The 18,729-nt window shown below is 41.3% G+C and overlaps 1 protein-coding gene across 3 annotated transcripts in view; it reads left to right on the top strand.

Moving 5' to 3' along the window:
* The window catches only part of LATS1 (large tumor suppressor kinase 1), a 69,946-nt gene that overhangs the window by 10,198 nt on the left and 41,019 nt on the right, over positions 1-18,729 (top strand). For 2 of the 3 annotated variants that reach the window (XM_062186912.1, XM_062186913.1), the window contains exon 2: positions 10,754-11,249. In XM_062186912.1, coding sequence (XP_062042896.1) covers positions 10,899-11,249 — 351 coding nt within the window. In that variant the 5' untranslated portion in view covers positions 10,754-10,898. Of the gene's footprint in view, positions 1-10,753; positions 11,250-16,616; positions 16,784-18,729 lie in introns of those variants that run through there. The other variant, XM_062186915.1, reaches the window with a different exon arrangement.

The following is an 18,729-nucleotide window of genomic DNA, read 5'->3' as shown; positions in this document are numbered from 1 at the left end:
AGGGAGAGCTGGATGGGAAGGGGAGCAGCTGGGATACCAGCACTGCAGGTGGAGGCTTAGCCTTCTATGCCATGGCACCGGCCCTTACCAACAAATTTAAAATAGTTTGTTTATCAAAGATTTGTATAAGTCTCGTGAACTAAAAGGTATTTAGGTTCTTTTAATAGTTTTAAGTTATGTGAACACTGATTTATCAGTCAGTTGATTAAAATAGAGGTTTTTTTTTTTGGAAAAAAGAGATTTATATTTGAAAGGCAGAGTTGCAGAAAGAGAGAGAGAGAGGTCTTCTGTCTGCTGTTCTCAGCTGAGCTCCCACATGGGTTGCAGGAGCCCAAGCACTTGTGCAATCTCACTGCTCTCCTGGGCACATGCGCTAGCAGAGCAGACAGGTATGGGATGCCAGCATCACAGGCAGTGTCATAACCTGCTGTGCCATGTCACTGGTCCCTAAAACTGAGCTCTTAAGGGATTTTTACCATGGGGAGACGACATATAACATGTGCATACACACACACACACACACACACATATATATATATATCACAAGACAGAAAAATAAAGCAGTTTTTTGTAGTATCTTGGTTTAAAAATATTTTTCCTTAAGTTACCATTTATTGATCAGAATTATTTCTTGCTCCTAGGAACTTGAATTTTTAGTGAAAGTCTAATAACCAATTTTAAACTGACATAAATCAGTTGGAGCCTTCAAGGAAAAATGTTACTTGAACATTCGTTTTTCAAGGACTTGGGCATTTTTTCACATAAAGAAAATTATGTCTTAATTTCAGAGCCTTCACTTATCTCTCCAATAGTTACAGGAAAACATTTTTGTTACATTCTTGTGACTTGGTCACCACTGTCAATTGTACCAAGGACTCCTGTGGAAAATTACAGTTGACCTAAAGAAATCAAAGGGAACCCCTGGGACTCCTCATTCTTGAGTATCTAATTTATACATAGGCTATGCACCAATATCTTTTAAAACTTTTAATCCTGGGATCCTAACTATAGGCTGCCCTAATCAGCTAGGAGAAGGCTCAAAAAGGGGGTCTGATGGAATTGAAATTGAGTGTCCATATTATACCAAAGAGAAAGAGATTTTTGCACAAAGTACTTCTTTTTAAGATTTTACTTATTTGGGCCCAGTGCCATGGCACAGTAAGTTAATCCTCCTCCTGCGGTGCCGGCAATCCCATATGGGTGCTGGTTAATGTCCCAGCTGCTCCTGTTCCAATCCAGCTCCCTGTTGTGGCCTGGGAAAGCAGTAGAAGATGGCTCAAGTCCTTTGGCCCCTGCACCCACATGGGAGACAGGGAAGAAGCTCCTGATTTTGGATCGGCGCAGCTCCAGCCGTTGTGACTATTTGGGGAGTGAGCCAATGGATGCAAGACCTTTCTCTCTTGTCTCTCCCTCTCACTGTCTGTAACTCTACCTCTCAAATATTTATCTATTTATTTTTGTGAGGTAAAGTTATAGAGGGAGCGAGAGGGAGAGACAGATGTAAAGGTCTTCCATCTGCTGATTCACTCCCTAAATGGCTGCAGCAGCCGGAGATGGGCCAGTCCAAAGCCAGAACCCAGGAGCTTCTTCTGGGTCTCCACGCAGGTGCAGGAGCCCAAGTGCTTGGGCCATCTTCTGCTGTTTTCCCAGGCCATAGCAGAGAGCTGGATTGGAAGTGGATCAGCCGGGTCTAGAATCAGCACCCATATGGGATACTGGCGCTATAGGCCAGAGGATTAACCTGCTGCGCCACAGCGCCGGCCCCTCAAAGTACTTTTTTTTTTAATAAAGTCTTTTTTTTATTATTTTATTTTATTTATTTGAAAGAGTTACAGAGAGAGGTAGAGACAGAGAGAGAGGTCTTTCATCTGCTTGTTCACTCCCCAGATGGCTGCAACTGCCGGAGCTGCGCTGATCCAAAGCCAGGAGCCAGGAGCTTCTTCCGTGTCTCCCACGTGGGCGCAGGGGTCCAAGGACTTGGGCCATCTTCTACTGCTTTCCCAGGCCATAGCAGAGAGTCAGATCAGAAGAGGAGCAGCCAGGACTAGAACTGGCACCCATACGGGATGCCGGCCCTCAGTCCAGGGCTTTAGCCCCCTGTGCTGTCCCCTCAAAGTACTTTTTAAACCAAATCCTCCTTGTAGAGGGACTGGGACAAGTCTTTTTTTTTTTTTTTTTTTTTTTTTTTAAGATTTACTTATTTATTTGGAAGGTGGAGTTACAGAGAGAGAGGGAAAGACATAGAGAGATCTTCCATCCTGTGGTTCCCTCTTCAAATGGCTGCAACAGGGGTCTGTGTTGTGTTGTAATGGGTTAAGCCTCCAGCTGTACTGGTTCAAGTCTCAGCCACTCTACTTCCAATCCAGCTCCCTGCTAATGCGCCTAGAAAAGCAGCAGAAGATGGCCCAAGTATTTGGGACCCTGCACTCACGTGGGATACCCGGAAGAACCTGGCTCCTGGCTTCTGCCTGGCCCAGTCCTAGCCACTGTGGCCATTTAGGGAGTGAACCTATGGATGGAAGATCTCTCTCCCTCTGTAACTCTGTCTTTCAAATAGATAAAATAAATCTTTTTTTTTTTTTTTTTTAATGACTGCAGCAACAGTCAAATGGGATGCTAGCATCACAGGCAGCAGCTTCACCCACTATGCCACAGTGCCAGTCCCTGGGGACAGCAGTCTTAGAATCTTATCTCCCACCAACCGGTGCCAGAAATAAACAACCCAAACTAGGACCAAGTGGCATGAAGCCCACATGGCAGAGATGGAGGATTTCCAGTGTGTACCAGTTCAACTTAACTCTGTTTTGGAGCCCTTGACTCACCAAAATACTATTTCCTTGCCACCATCAAAAATATTATCAACAGCTGATACCACAGCTGGGAGAAAAGGGATGTCCCTGAGTTCCCAACAACAGGGTTGGCTTGCCATGAGCAGCCAGTACACACAAATGGTTATTGCCTTTCTCTGCTAATGTGAGAGGATTAGACCACTTAGAGAGTGTACTCCCTCTCCTGGCTGGCTTGTCAATTGATGCCATTAAAATTAGGCTGCACAACTTGCCACTGGACTACCAACTCACCAGAGATAAGAATTGATGCAAAGAAACAGATTTATTCAAGAGACTAGCAGTTTTGGGAGAAAAGCAGACACACAGTCTAAAAAGGGATTTTCCCAATTTGCATGTTAGCAGGAAGACTTAAAAGGAGAAAGGGGAATTGGAGGAGGCTAGGGAAGATAACAGATTCAGTTGATTGATCACCAGGCAAGTTCCCAGGGTCACTTCTGTTAGCTGCCTTGTCGCCAGTGGTTATGAATTTGTAAGGGAGAGGGTTCAATTAAAAGAAGACTGGCTGCAAATTTCTTCCTTATCTGAGGTCTGCTGTTCTTGCTGTGTTCCTGGAATTCCTACGAAGCATTATGTATTTGTTGAACTGAACAAACATTGTGATTAGTCCTACAGTTAACGGTTAGCTTTTCTTAATTAGAATGTGAAAAGTGAAAGGAAGATGTATTCATTATGGTTACAATCCAATATAATACACTTGAACATCCCAGGCAGTTTTAACTGCTATGCCAAATGACTGTCCCTAAACAACGTTTGAATCAAGTAGAAATGTTGATAATTCTTCAACATGAAGATAAAAGTTATAGTGATTGTTTTCACTTTTGATCAGTTTATTAATCCTTAGAAAGTGAGTAGAAGGAAATATTACCAGTTTCCAGAGATTGTAGGCTATTACTGTCTAAACAAATAAGGCTATGCTGCTAAGAAAGATTGCTACTGTCAATTTATTTTTTAAAAAAAGATTTATCTTATTTTAAAGGCAGAATGACAGAGAGGCAAGAGACAGAGAAAGAGATATTCTGTCTGGTGGTTCACTCACCAAATGGCTGCAAAAGCCAGGGTTTGGCCAGGCAGAAGCCAGATGCCAAAACTCCATCCAGGTCTCCCCTGTGGGTAGCAGAAATCCATGTGCTTGGGCCATTGTTCACTGCTCTCCAGATGTGTTAGCAGGAAGCTGGATCAGATACATGAAGTAGCCAGGACTTCAACTGGGTGCTCTGATGCTCGGATATAGGCATCGCAGACAGTGGCTTTGCCTGCTGCATTGTAATTCTCACCCCAAAATTTCAAGATTTTTTTGCACCAAAATAAACTCATCTTTTAATTTCAGTTTTCCATTAACCATTTAAAGACCTCTCCATAGATGTAAACTAAGAAGCATAATAAAATGAACATCCCTGAACTTACCATACATCCTGAAAAGTAGAATGATTGAATGTCATTGAAGTTATTAGTGTTTGTAGTATTATTTTATAATAGCAAAAAACATTAGGGAATAACCCAAACATTTTATCAGTAGGGTGTAGGTAAATGACATTACATCTACATGGTGAAATTCAGTGTACAGGTAGTAAAAGCAATAAGGTGTACTGTCAGTTTCTCAGATTTGAAACATCATTAATTCTAAGACAAGCCATATAATTAGTAACACTTTTTCAGGGAGGGAGAAAATAAAAACATAGTTTATTAATCCTCATTAGCATACTATTTTCATCTGTCACAATAAAGTTTGCATCCTCAGCCTTATTCCCATTCAGAATCTAGGATTCTTCTGAATTACTTTTATATTTGGGGAGTTAATGCAACATCATATCCTGGCTCTTATGATTCTGGCTATTTATCGTTAACCTCTTCATTGCCTTTGAGTTAATAATTTTAAGTCATTTTGAAGAATATTGGGGCTTTCTTTTCTTTTGCTAACATTCTTTTGTTTTTTCTTGGTTGAGTTACTTATTGCTAGAAATTGAACAGCTGCTTCTGAAGCTAATAGCTTCAAAGGTTTTGATACATTTCATGTGCTTTATGACTTTGTCTTACCTTTGAAATTTTTACGATCTTGCGTAAATTTAGCAGTTATTTATGCCTTTAATTGAAGTGCCTATTGATTGACTATCTCTGAGTATGCAACACTGAATGATAGTGGAATCCTTCCTAGACCTTTTGAGGATCATACGTCGTGCTGGCAATGACAATGATGCAGTTGGGAATCCCTTTTTTACGGTTAAGTTAGGCATGTGAAGTGTCTGATGTTCCAGAACTTTTCTGCCTTGGGGCTGGAAATTTTCTTTTAATATAATTTTTAAACTTTTTTTTTTCATGATTTTTTATTTGAAAGGCAAAGTGACACAGAGACAGGGAGCAGCAGAGATAAAGAGATCTTCATCTGCTGGTTCATTCCCTAAATGGCCGCAATAGCCAGGGCTGAGCCAGCCAAAACTAGCAGACTGGAACAACATCCAAGTCTCCACATGGTTCTGCTGCTTTCCCAGGTGCATTAGCAGGGAGCTGTATCAGAAGTAGAGCAGGGGGCCTGGTGCTATATCATAGCGGGTAAAGCCGCTGCCTGCAGTGCTGGCATCCCATATGGGTGTCAGTTTGAGTCCCAGCTGCTCCAGTTCCAATCCAGCTCTCTGCTATGGCCTGGGAAAGCAGTAAAAGCTGGCTCAAGGACTTGGGCTCCTGCACCCACATGGAAGACCCAGAAAATGTTCCTGGCTCTTGGCTCCTGGCTTCGGATGGGCAGATCCAGCCATTGCAGCTATTTGGGAAGAGTAAACCAGCAAATGGAAGATGTGTCTCTCTCTCTCTCTCTCTCTATCTCTTCTCCACTCTCCCTCCTTCCCTCCCTCCCTCTCTGTGTAACTCTACCTTTCAAATAAATAAATCTTAAAAAAAAAAAAAAAAAAACCTAAGAAAAAAGGAAAAAATATTAAAATGTAGAAAAGCATGCATTTTATTTTTTTAAGGTTTATTTTATTTGAAAGACAGAGCTACAGAGAGACAGAGGCAGAGGCAGAGGGAGAGGTCTTCCATCCACTGGTTCACTCCCCAGGTGGCCACAACAGCTGGAGCTGTGCTGATCGGAAGCCAGGAGCCAGGAGCTTCTTCCGGCTCTCCCACGTGGGTGCAAGGGCCCAAGGACTTGGGCCATCTAACACTGCTATTCCAGGACCTAGCATAGAGAGCTGGATCAGAAGAGGAGCATCCAGGACTAGAACTGGCACCCATATGGGATGCCAGTGCTTCAGGCCAGGGCTTTAACCCGCTGCACCACAGCGCTGGCCCCAAGACTTTAAATTTTTTAACTCCTTCTCTTCCTTTCTGTTTCTGCTTTCAAATTAACGATCTTTTTCTTGACTTTTTCCCTTACTTATAATGCAGTCCTGTGTCACTCAAGGGCAGGGATGCTTTTTGAAAAAATACATATATCATTGGGCCCTTTTTTGTTGTGTGAACATCACAGGGGTATACACAAACTTAGATGGCATAGGTCATTCACTGGACATGGCCTCTTGATGTAGTGAAGAGATGAGGGAAACACAAGACTGCTGCCCAGGTAACCCAGTATACTGTTTTATAGCATACTTTTTTAATAAGTAGAGGGTGCACACTCTAAAATAACAATAGAACGCATAGTGTAATAAATAACATAACCCAGTAACACCACCTTTTATCATTATCAGAGAAAGCCAGTTGTGCTTCCCAAACCAATTCCATAGGACACTACTTCTGGTTAGCCCACCTTCAGCTTCCACATGCCAGCATTCAGAGAATACTTAAAGTCTTCCCCTTTTTTCGGTATAAAACTTTCCTACCCCTCTGCCTGCCTTCAGATGAGCACAAGTACAGTGGCTGACTCTCTTCCAATAGCACAGTCTGAATAGATATAGCCTTTGCTTGTTCTCATTTGTGGAGTCTTTGTCTATTTCCACAATACCATGAAGCATCTTTTTAATTTATATTTTATTTTACGTATTTATTTTTGCTGTAACAAATCCCAAAATATCAGTAGCTTAAGACAAGGGAGATTCCCGTCTTGTTCACACAGATTCCACTGGGGGTCAATAGGAATTGTCCGTCCGGTGGTTTAAGGATTAAGGATTCACATTCCCTTCATATTGTTGAAGCCCCATCTAAAAATGAGCATCTAGACTGATGTCATCTTTTGCTGTTACCAGTGACATTGCAAGGAACACCCTTCATCTTCTCATAGTTTTATGTATATTCATGTAGCTGTATGGCACTGATACTCTAAAACCTTGTCCCATTCACCACATAAATGTTACCTACTCCAACCATTCTATGATGCAGGAGTCAGTTCAGAGAATTAAGTTTCCAAGTCTGCATTGCTAATGATTAACAGAACAAGAACTTGAATCCCATTTTTGGTTGTTATTGTTTTTTCTTTGAAAATGCTGTTTTTCTTTTTTTCTTTTTTTTTTTTTTTAACCAGCTTTAGAGTTTTGACATGTATGTCCAGAAGAGCATGACTAGAATTAAGAAGCAGTTAAAGGCCGGCGCCATGGCTTAACAGGCTAATCCTCTGCCTTGCGGCGCCGGCACACCGGGTTCTAGTCCCGGTTGGGGTGCCAGATTCTATCCCGGTTGCCCCTCTTCCAGGCCAGCTCTCTGCTATGGCCCAGGAGGGCAGTGGAGGCTGGCCCAAGTGCTTGGGCTCTGCACCCGCATGGGAGACCAGGAGAGGCACCTGGCTCCTGGCTTCGGATCAGCGCGATGCGCCGGCCGCAGCGGCCATTGGAAGGTGAACCAACAGCAAAAAGGAAGACCTTCCTCTTTGTCTCTCTTTCTCACTATCCACTCTACCTGTCCAAAAAAAAAGAAAAAAGAGAAGCAGTTAAAGAAATGGATGCACATGTTTATTTCACTTGTTTTAAAATACATATTTATTAAACATCTGCTATGTGCCAGACTTAGTTATGGGTGGTAGACAATGGTTACAGGAAATACAAGGCCCTATATTCTCGGGGAGGTTTTATTTCAGTGAGGAGAAATCTACAACAAAGAAGTAAAGCAATTTTAGATACTATAAAGTTCTATCAATAAAAAGAAAACCAGGTCCTGGCAGGGTAATACAGCTGGCTAAGCCACTACTTGCGGCACTGACATCATATATGAATACTAGTTCAAGTCCCAGCTGTTCCACATCCAATCCAGCTCCCTGCTAATATACCAGGAAAAGCAGCAGAAGATGGCACAAAGACTTGAGCCTCTGCCAGCCATGTGGTAGACCTGGATGAAGCTCCTAGCTCCTGACTTTGGCCTGGCTCAGTCCTGGCTGTGGCAGCCATCTGGAGAGTGAACCAGCAGATGAAAGATCTCTCTCTCTCTCTGCCTCTCTCTCGCTCTCTCTCTCTCTCTTTCTGTGTGTGTAACTCTACCTTTCAAATAAGCAAATCATTTTGAGCAAAAAAGAAAACAGACTGCATTATGGCACAGTGAGCTAAGCTGCCATTTGCAACACTGGCATCCCCATATCAGAATGGCATTTCAAGTCCTGGCTGCTGCATTTCACATCCAGCTCCCTGCTTATATGCCTGGGAAGGCAGCAGAGGATTGCCCAAATGCCTGGGCTCCTGCCACCTGCGTGAGAGATTGATGTTCCAGTCTACTGGTTTTGGCCTCTTCCAACCCTAGCCATAGTGGTCATTTTGGAAGTGAACAAGCAGATGAAAGATATCTCTGTCTCTCTTTCTCTTTCTGTCACTCTGCATTTCAGATAAATCTTTGAGAAAAAAAGAAAAGAGTATAATCTGGTGAGTAGGTAGAGAGGCTCTTTGAAGAGGTAACAGGACAGAGACCTAAGTGACAAGAAGTCTCTTTCACCCCCATTTCCACTTCCTCCCTGCCTGTATATCTGTCTGTCTATTGATGGATCTATTGATAGATAGATTGATGTAACATGAATGGTAGTCACACTTAATTAGAATAGAAATTAGCTCCCAGTAGAGGATAATTAGCAGTGTTTCAAATACTAGCAATATTACTTACATACTGTTTTAGCCAAACTCTCTAAATTTGTAGTTCCCACATCTATAAATTAGCAAACCTACTACACAGAGACATTCAGACCACTAGATCAGAAGGTAGACAAAATTGTTTAGTGCTGGCCTGTAACAGGCTCTCGGTAGGCACTGAGTGAGGTTTTATGATCCTGCACATGATGAAAACATTTCTTTTTTTTTTCTAAAGATATTTATTTATATATTTATTTGAGAGGCAGAGTTATAAAAGAGAGAGAGGAGAGACAGAGAAGAAGAGAGAGAAAGAGAGGGGTATCATCCATCCACTTGTTCACTCCCTAAATGGCTGCAACAGCTGGGGCTAGGCCAGACTGAAGTCAGGATCCACGAGCTTCTAATGGGTCTCCCACGTGGGTAGCAGGGGCCCAAGCACTTGGGTCATCTTCTGCTACTTTCCTTTGGGCATTCGTAGAGAGCTGGACGGAAAGTGGAACAACCTGGACACGAACTGGCTCCCATTTGGGATTCCGGCATCGCAGGCAGCAGCTTTACTCACTATGCCACAGTGCCGGCCTCAGAAATATTTCTGACAGTTACTGCAGATCACAAATGGAATCTTTCTTGAATTAGTGATTCCCTGTCAGTGGGACATTTAAGTAGACATTAGTTGAGAATTCTTCAGTGTTTTATAGAAGACATTCATGCCTAAGTGAGGAATAAGACAAGCTGGCCTCACATGTCCTTTTCCTGTCCCATTGTTGATAAGCCCACTGTCTTTACAGTGCTGTTGCACAGTTAAGAAACTAAACCTAAGCATCTGGTTTTGAAGCATATAGGTGTCTTCTAGACTGGTGTTTTTAAAATCTTTATATAGCAACAATACTCAGGGCAGGCATTTGGCACAGCAGTTAAGTCACTGCTTGGGATGCTTGCATCCCATATCAGAGTGCCTGGTTCAAGTCCTAGCTATTCTATTTCCCATCTAGCTTCCTGCTCATGTGCATCCTAGGAGGCAACGGGTGATGGTTCAAGTACTTGGGTCCCTGCCACCCACTTAGAGACCTGGATTGAGTTCTGCACTCCTGGCTTCAACTTGGCACAGCCTTGTCTGTTGCAGGCATTTGGGAAGAGAACCAATGGATGGTAGATCTCTCTGAGTCTTTCTCTCTGATGCTCTGCCTTTCAAATAAAATGAAAATTAATTAAAGGGACCATACCTGTTCTTTAAGAAATCTTACCCTGAGATCCAATTTATACAATCAAAAATTGGAGCTGCTGAGTGAGGTTGGTAAGGAGAGGTTGTCTGTTATATTGTTGATTTAGTAATCTCTTAAATTTGTATTTGCTTTATGTGCTTACTAAGGCATGCTTTTTTAAATATAATTTTTAAAAATATTATTTATGTATCTGAAAGGCAGAGTTAACACAGAGAGGGAGAGACAGAGAGAAAAGATCTTCATCTGCTGGTTCACTCTCCAAGTGGCTACAACAGCCAGGACTGGGCCAGGCTGAAGCCAGAAGCCAGGAGCTTTTCTGGTTAGTAGTCGCCCAAGCACTTGTGCCATCTTCGACTGCTTTTCCCAAGCCATTAGCAAGGATCATAAGTGAAGCAGCCAAGCCAGGAACCTGCGCTCATATGGGATGCTGGCATTGCGGGCAGTGGCTTTATCTGCCGTGCCACAATGCCAGCCCCAAACTCTGGCATTCTTAAAAATTACCATCATAACTATTGCTTAAGGTAAATAAGGTAAATCCATTTTATAGACTAGGAAATAGGCACTTGTCCTGATCCTAAAGTAGTCCTTAATGGAGCCAGAACTATAACTTGTTCTCTTAACTTCTGTATCAGTGAGGTGTTCCCCTAATACCCAATACTGCTTTACTAATCACCTTATAGTTTTTATTATTTATTTTTTTCTTTTGTAGGGTTAATTGTGTAGAGTATAAAGAATTTAATGTTCCTGGGGAGTTCACAAAGGATCGTTTTCACTTTTACTAAAGAAAAAGTTTTGAATCTATCAAGGAGCTCTTAAAGAAGTCCTTTGTGTGGGCTACATACATAGATGTTTTCATGAAGAGGAGTGAAAAGCCAGAAGGTTACAGGCAAATGAGGCCTAAGACCTTTCCTGCCAGTAACTACACTGGCAGCAGTCGGCAGATGTTGCAAGAAATTCGGGAATCTCTTAGGAATTTATCCAAACCATCTGATGCTGCAAAGGCTGAGCATAACATGAGCAAAATGTTGACTGAAGATCCTCGACAAGTTAGAAATCCACCCAAATTTGGGACATATCACAAGGCCTTGCAGGAAATTCGAAACTCTCTGCTGCCATTTGCCAATGAAACCAGTGCTTCTTCCAGGAGTACTTCAGAAGTTAATCCACAGATGTTTCAAGACTTGCAAGCTGCTGGATTTGATGAGGTAAGAATTTTTAAAGACAAGACAAAGAAACCTCACCTTACGCTTCGTAAAACTTTTTAGGTACTCTCATGCTGAAATGTTTCTTTTAAAAGCATTTAGCTATGTATATATACAATGTGTCTGTCAATGAAGAATGTTGTTTACAAACATACAAAGTCATTGTTATTTCTTTAGTTTCTTCTGTTATACCTTATCACTAAATTCTGGAGTTTCTAAAATTTAAAAAGCTAGGTTATGAAGTCACAGTGGAAATGCAGTTGAAGAAAGCTGCAGGTGAGGCTATGGGAGAGACTTCTGTGTGCAGCACCAGCTTCTGGTAAGCCGAGCAGCTGTTGGAGAAATAGTAAATCCGAAGATACGAAGCTGATAGTAAGGAGAAAGCATTATAATCATAGATTTGATTGAGTGGTTATGTTCACATCACTCTTAGGTTCAAATGTGAAATTAAAAAAAAACTAATAAAATTTCACTTTACGCTAACTGTGCCTAGTTCTTTTAATATTTACTTTCAGAACTCGTTTTGAATTTTTTTCATAGCACATTAATTTAAATCATATTTTGGTTATTAATAAAATTTGATTTCTATGATAACATACCTTGCATGAATTTTAAAGATTCATTTTATTTATTTGAAAGACAGTCACAGAGACAGAGGGAGAGAAACAGAGACAGAGACAGAGGTCAATCTTCTATCTGTTGGTTCACTCCTCAAGTAGCCACAATAGCCAGGGCTGGGCCAGACGAAAGCCAGGAGCCAGGACCTTCTCCCATGTGGGTATAAGAGCCCAAGCTCTTGGGACATCCTCCGTTGCTTTTCCAGGTGCATTAGCAGGGAGCTAGACTGGAATTGGAGCAGCCCAGACTTGAACTTGGGCCCATATGAAATACCAGCATTGCAGATGGTATCTTTACCCACTGTGCCACAACGCTGGCTCCAAGTATGAATATTTTAGGTGGCAGAAATTGTTTAAATAAAAATTGGGTCTGCGCCGCAGCTCACTAGGCTAATCTTCCACCTGCAGCACCGGCACCCCGGGTTCTAGTCCTGGTCAGGGCGCCAGATTCTGTCCTGGTTGCTCCTCTTCCAGTCCAGCTCTCTGCTGTAGCCCGGGAAGGCAGTGGAGGATGGCCCAGGTCCTTGGGCCCTGCACCCGCATGGGAGACCAGGAGGAAGCACCTGGCTCCTGGCTTCAGATCAGCGCAGCGTGCCAGCCGCAACACGCTGGTCGTAGCAGCCACTTGGGGAGTGAACCAACGGAAAAAGGAAGACCTTTCTGTCTCTCTCTCATTGTCTAACTCTGCCTGTCAAAAAATTTTAAAATAAATAAATAATAAATAAAAATTGGTTATAGAAAACATAACTAAATGTGAATAATTATGATATAATTTTATAAGATTTTGCAAAATTAGAATAACTTTTTCCTGGTTATAAAATATTATCTATTCTCTTAAAAACATAAAAGTAACAAAGAAGGAACTGAAAGTTACCTTTAGCTCTACTATACAAGGATAACTAACCCTTAAAAGTCCTTCACTATTGGTAGTATTTTGGCAGCCACATTTCTAGATAGTATCTATATAGTTGCTCGTCACTTAACAATGGAGATAAATTACAGTCACACTGTTAAGCGATCTTCTTGTGTGAACATCATAGCATGTACTTACACAAACCTAGCTGTTATAACACACCTACATATATATGAGACCGTCACTGTATGTGTGGCCTATTGTTTATCAAAATGTATGCAACACATAAGTGTATTTAATTTTTAAAATGAGAAACTAAGGCTGCATTACATTAAAGGCTTTGAAAAGAGAGATTTGCAACTAAACTAAGAGGGAAAAAAGTTATTCTTTCTGGCTCATTCTGTTTACCTATTTGATAAATATTCATATCATTTTTATACTTAAAGTTTTTTTTAAAGATTTATTTACTTATTTGAAAGTCAGAATTATTGGCCGGCGCCGTGGCTTAACAGGCTAATCCTCCGCCTTGCGGCGCCAGCACACTGGGTTCTAGTCCCATATGGGGCGCCGGATTCTATCCTGGTTGCCCCTCTTCCAGGCCAGCTCTCTGCTATGGCCCAGGAGGGCAGTGGAGGATGGCCCAAGTGCTTGGGCTCTGCACCCGCATGGGAGACCAGGAGAAGCACATGGCTCCTGGCTTCGGATCAGCGAGATGCGCCGGCCGCAGCGGCCATTGGAGGGTGAACCAACGGCAAAAAGGAAGACCTTTCTCTCTGCCTCTCGCTCTCTCTCACTATCCACTCTGCCTGTCAAAAAAAAAAAAAAAAGAATTACAAAGAGAGAGGAAAAGACAGAGAGAGAGAGAGAGATTTCCTTCTGCTGGTTCACACCCCAAATAGCTGTAATGACTTTGGGCCAGACCAAAGCCAGGAGCCAGGAGCTTCTTCTGGGTCTGTAGGTCTCCATGTGGATGCAGGGGTCCAGTCACTTGGGCCATCTTCTGCTGCTTTCACAGGTCGTTATCAGGGAGTTGGATCAGAAGTGAAGCAGTCGGAATGGGAACTGTCACCCATATGGGATGCTGGCGCTGCAAACTGTGGCTTAACCCACTACACCACAGCATCAGCCCCTTAAAGTATTCTTTTTTTTTTCCTAATAAAAATATTGTATTTCCTTAGAAGCATTCAGAATGTCAACAAAACAGCAGCAACTTTTTTTTTTTTTGCATTACAGAGTGGTATTCAGTTAACAGAACAATAGTTATTTTGAATAAGCTTATTAGATACAACTGAAGATATAAAAATTAACATCCCCATGTATAAGTAATTTGTGCCGTGCACCAACAAGAACCTGCTTTAAATTTCCATGCCAATTTACAACCCCCATAGTGTACCAGGCAAGGTTAGTGGCTATTAAAAATACCACCAGGACAGGGCTATATAAAGACACATTCAGTAGTATGTTAACTATACAAAAAAGGACACTGTATAGTTTAAAAACAAATCTTAACACAGCCTTACATTTCAATTTTTTTTCTTTAAAAGGAGTGAGTTGTGTATGGGAGGGTTAAATGCTTTATAGACAACAAAAGTGCATTAGAACCAGCTTATTCATCATCATCGTTTCGTAAGGCTGCTGTCATCTGCAGCAGTGTTACTCCACATCTCTCCCAGTTTCTTTGTGACATCACCAATGGATAGGCCAGGATGTTCTCCTTTGATTTTTGGATGATACTCAGAACAGAACAAGAAAAAGGCAGAAGGAGGCCTCTTAGGTGCATTGGGATCTTTGAACTTCTTTTTTATCTCTACTTTAGAAGGGATATAGGTTTTCATTCTCTTTTGTAGCAAGCCTTGTCTGCCTTTGTCTTGTCTTCAAAGTTTCCTTCTTTTTAGCAGACTTGGTCTTCCACCTCCCTGAGCACTTAGAAAACTCTGAGAAGTTGATAGAAGCATCTGGGTGCCTCTTTTGCTCCTCTTGGCAAGTTTGCACAAAGAATGCATATGATGATATTTTGCCTCTTGGCTTTTTAGGATCTCCTTTACCCGTGTTTGGTTATTTTTCCTCAGCAAGGCACAGAGTTGCCCAGTGCCCATCCAGCTGTCACTTACCCCAGCGCTGTCGCTGTGGAAGTCAGTGTACTGCAATGGCTATCTAAAGTATTCTTTAAAAAAAAAAAAAAAAAATTATTTATTTATTTGAAAGAGAGGCAGAGAGAGAAAGAGGACTTCTATCCTCTGGTTCACTCCCAAACTGGCTGCAGCCAGAGCTGTACTGATCCAAAGCCAGGAGCTTCTTCTGGGTCTTCCACATGGGTGCAGGGACCCAAGGACTTGGGCCATCTTTCACTGCCTTCCCAGGCCGTAACAGAGAGCTGGATCGGTTGTGGAGCAGCTGGGACTTGAACCTGAGCCCATATGGAATGCCGGCACTGCAGGCGGCAGCTTTTCCCGCTACACCAAAGAACTGGCTCCTAAAGTATTCTTAAAATACTGGATTTGCACTAGAAAATAGAGCTGGAATAATGTTTTTATAGACTATTTAGGAAATTCTTCAGAGCACATTTTTCCTAATACTCCTTTAGACAAAGGCAAAGAACACAGAGAATCATTGACCTTTTTCTTTCCTTTTACTTGTTGTTCAGGAAAGAGAGTTTATAAAATCACAGGCTATAAAGGCCCTTATGTGATAACGGATGTGTCAGGTAAGTCATCCAGTAGATGTATGAGCCTATCAGTCAGGATAGTAAGTCATACCAGATGTGGCCCATATCTTTAATGGACTTCAATATTTTCTCAGTTTAGACAGTTTTAAGAAATCTAAAGGGCCAACGCTGTTGCATAGTGAGTTAAGCTGCTGTCTGCAGCTCCAGCATCCCGTATGGGCACCTGTTCCAGTCCCAGTTGCACCACTTCCAGTCCAACTCTCTGCTAATGCACTTGGGAAAGCAGCAGCAGATGACCCAAGAGCCTGGGCCACTGCACCCACATGGGAGACCTTGAAGAAAATCCTGGCTCCTGGCTTTGGAAGGGCTCAGCTCCAACCATCACAGCCATCTGGGCAGTGAACCAGCGGATGGAAGATATCTCTCTCTCTCTCTCTCTCTCTCTCTCTCTCTCTCTCTCTCTGTCTCACTCTCTCACTGTCTCTCTCTCTCTCCAACTCTGCCTTTCAAATAAATAATAAAGTTTTTAAAAAGAAAGAAATCTAACACATTAGTCAATGTTCTCTTGTTTATTGGCAGTAATAACCATAATTATTTTTGCATTACAAAGATGTTAGCTGTATTGTAATCATACTTCAAAATGGTCACCTTATGTTATTAATAACCCATTAAGCAATGTTGCTTCACTAAAGCATTTTTTTCATTTATTGTTCCTCATTTATCCAAATAGTGAAGGTATGCTATTATTTATACCGGTGGTATAAAGTATATGGAAATCTGCTTCTGCCTCTGGGAAGCACTCAAACTAGTAACTTCCCATTATTTTGTAGAATTTATATTGTTCAGTGTCCTAACTTGATACATCAAAATTCTTATAAAATTTTCACATCATTCATTTTATCACTTTATAAGTCCTGACCTATTCCTGTTATTTTCTAGGTCAAGTTTAAAGTAGTTCCTTTTTGAGGCAGAGACTGTTTCTTGTGACTGTAAAATTAAAAGGTCAAATATTTCAGTATTTATTTTCTCATAAAAATCTTAAGTAGGATTAATGTACTATTAGAGCACATAAATATATAATTACTAGAGTGTGTTTTTTCTTATAAACATTAAAAACAAGAGTGTAATTATTATGTAAGACTTCTATTTCAAAGTTACTGATTAACTGTGTTCTTTTTCATATTAGCACCAACACCTCCACTTAATGAACAATGTTGATGTTGATGTTGTTACAGATGGAAGAAAATTTCAAACAGAGGAATGAATATTTAAAAAGCAAAACCAGCATAATAGTCACCAAAATCTCAGTCTGAAACTTCAGTACATTTAACATGATTCCCACAATACTGAAAAACATAGTGGGTGCCAGTTCTTTTGCCAACAGAGGTGGCACTGCCATACGGTAATATTATAAATGCAGTTACAGTCAGTTGGCTTAACGAGTTTTAAAATTAAGTACTCCCTGATGAATTTTAATTTTGAGTGATTTATATTATTTTAAATTACACATAAAGTGAGATTAATTTCTTTATATCTTATTACAGAATTGCATTCTGATTGGCATAAAATGTGACCACATTGTATCTTTGTATCAGTTAGAGATTGAGTTTGATTTGCTTTTAACAAAAAATGCAAATATGATGCTTTAAACAAAATTAGTGATTCATTTTAGACAGCTCTCATTGGCTCACCTGTTAAGGATTTTTTTTTTTTAAGGATTTATTTATTTGAAATTCAGAGCTACACAAAGAGAGAAGGAGAGGCAGAGAGAGGTCTTTCATCTGCTGTTTCACTCCCCAGTTGGCCGCAATGGCTAGAGCTGCACTGATCCGAAGGCAGGGGCCAGGAGCTTCTTCCAGTCTCCCATGTGGGTGCAGGGGCTCAAGCACTTGGGCCACCTTCTTTTTCTTCTTTTTTTTTTTTTTTTTAGATTTATTTATTATTTGAAAGTTAGAGTTACAGAGAGAGAGAGAGAGGTCTTCCATCCACTGGTTCACTCCTCAATTGGCTGCAATGGCCGGAGCTATGCTGATCTGAAGCCAGGAGCCAGGAGTTTCTTCCGGGTCTCCCACACGGGTGCAGGGGTCCAAGGACTTGGGTCTCCTTCTGCTACTTTCCCAGGTCATAGCAGAGAGCTGGATTGGAAGTGAAGCAGCCAGGTCTTGAACTGGCACCCATATGGCATGCCAGCACCTCAGGCCAGGCCATTAACCCACTGTGCCACAGCGCCGGCCCCATGGGCCCCCTTCCACTGCTTTCCCAGGCCATAGAAGAGAGCTGGAACGGAAGTGGAGCACTGGGACTCAAACCAGCACCTACATGGGATGCCGACACTGCAGACGGTGGCTTTAGCTGCTACACCACAGTGCCAGCCCCAACCCCTTAAGGATGTTAGAGCCTAGGACTCATATGAGTCCGTTGCATTTTCTTTTTGGTGGCAACATGCTGGAGCACATTACTGCCTATAAAACAGGATGCAGGAAGAAAAGTGCCTGAATCAGAGCTAGCAAAATTATTGCAGAACCCCTTCTTCCAACAAAGTCAGGAACATTTTGAAGGAAGAAGAGACTGAATCTTAGGCAGTAGGTTTCTGCCACAACTTCTCTCGGTTGGTTTCATACTCATCTCTAGTCATTTCACATAGGGTGGTTGTCTGTCAGTAGCCAGTTCACCTTTTTTTTTTTTTTTTTAATAAATATTTAGCTACATACATTTATGTGCTGAAGTTATAAATGAAATACATGACTAAAAATTCAAAATTTTTCTGGTATATAGTATAAATTATATATACATGGTATCACAGCCTGCTTAGGAAAAGGCTGTTAAATCAGTTCATCTTTTTAAAGTCTTATCCACAACATTTAAATCTCTGGAAACAGTGAAACAGAAGAATTTGCTTAAATCCTCTTACATCTTATATCACATTACTTTGCATTAATTATATATGGCAAAAGTCAAGTATTCAGGCCCTGTGTCAACCTACTGCATTACTATATTACCAATAATAATAAAGTTTTGATGGAAATTTGAACCATCTGCAAAAAAATGCATCAAAGCCATTGAATTTTTTTTTTAACTTTTATTTAATAAATATAAATTTCCAAAGTACAACTTTTGGATTATAGTGGCTTTTTCCCCCCATAACCTCCCTCCCACCCACACCCATCCCATCTCCCACTCCCTTTCCCATCCTATTCACATCAAGATTCATTTTCAATTATCTTTATATACAGAAGATCAATTAAGTATATACTAAGTAAAGATTTCAACAGTTTGCACCTGCACAGAAACACAAAGTATAAAGTACTGTTAGTTCACCTGTTACTAAGCCAGTTCTCATTTCAAAAT

The sequence above is a fragment of the Lepus europaeus genome, chromosome 3 (genome assembly GCF_033115175.1).
Source record: "Lepus europaeus isolate LE1 chromosome 3, mLepTim1.pri, whole genome shotgun sequence".
Classification (NCBI taxonomy): Eukaryota; Metazoa; Chordata; class Mammalia; order Lagomorpha; family Leporidae; genus Lepus; species Lepus europaeus.
This window is presented reverse-complemented; position numbering and strand designations above follow the sequence as displayed.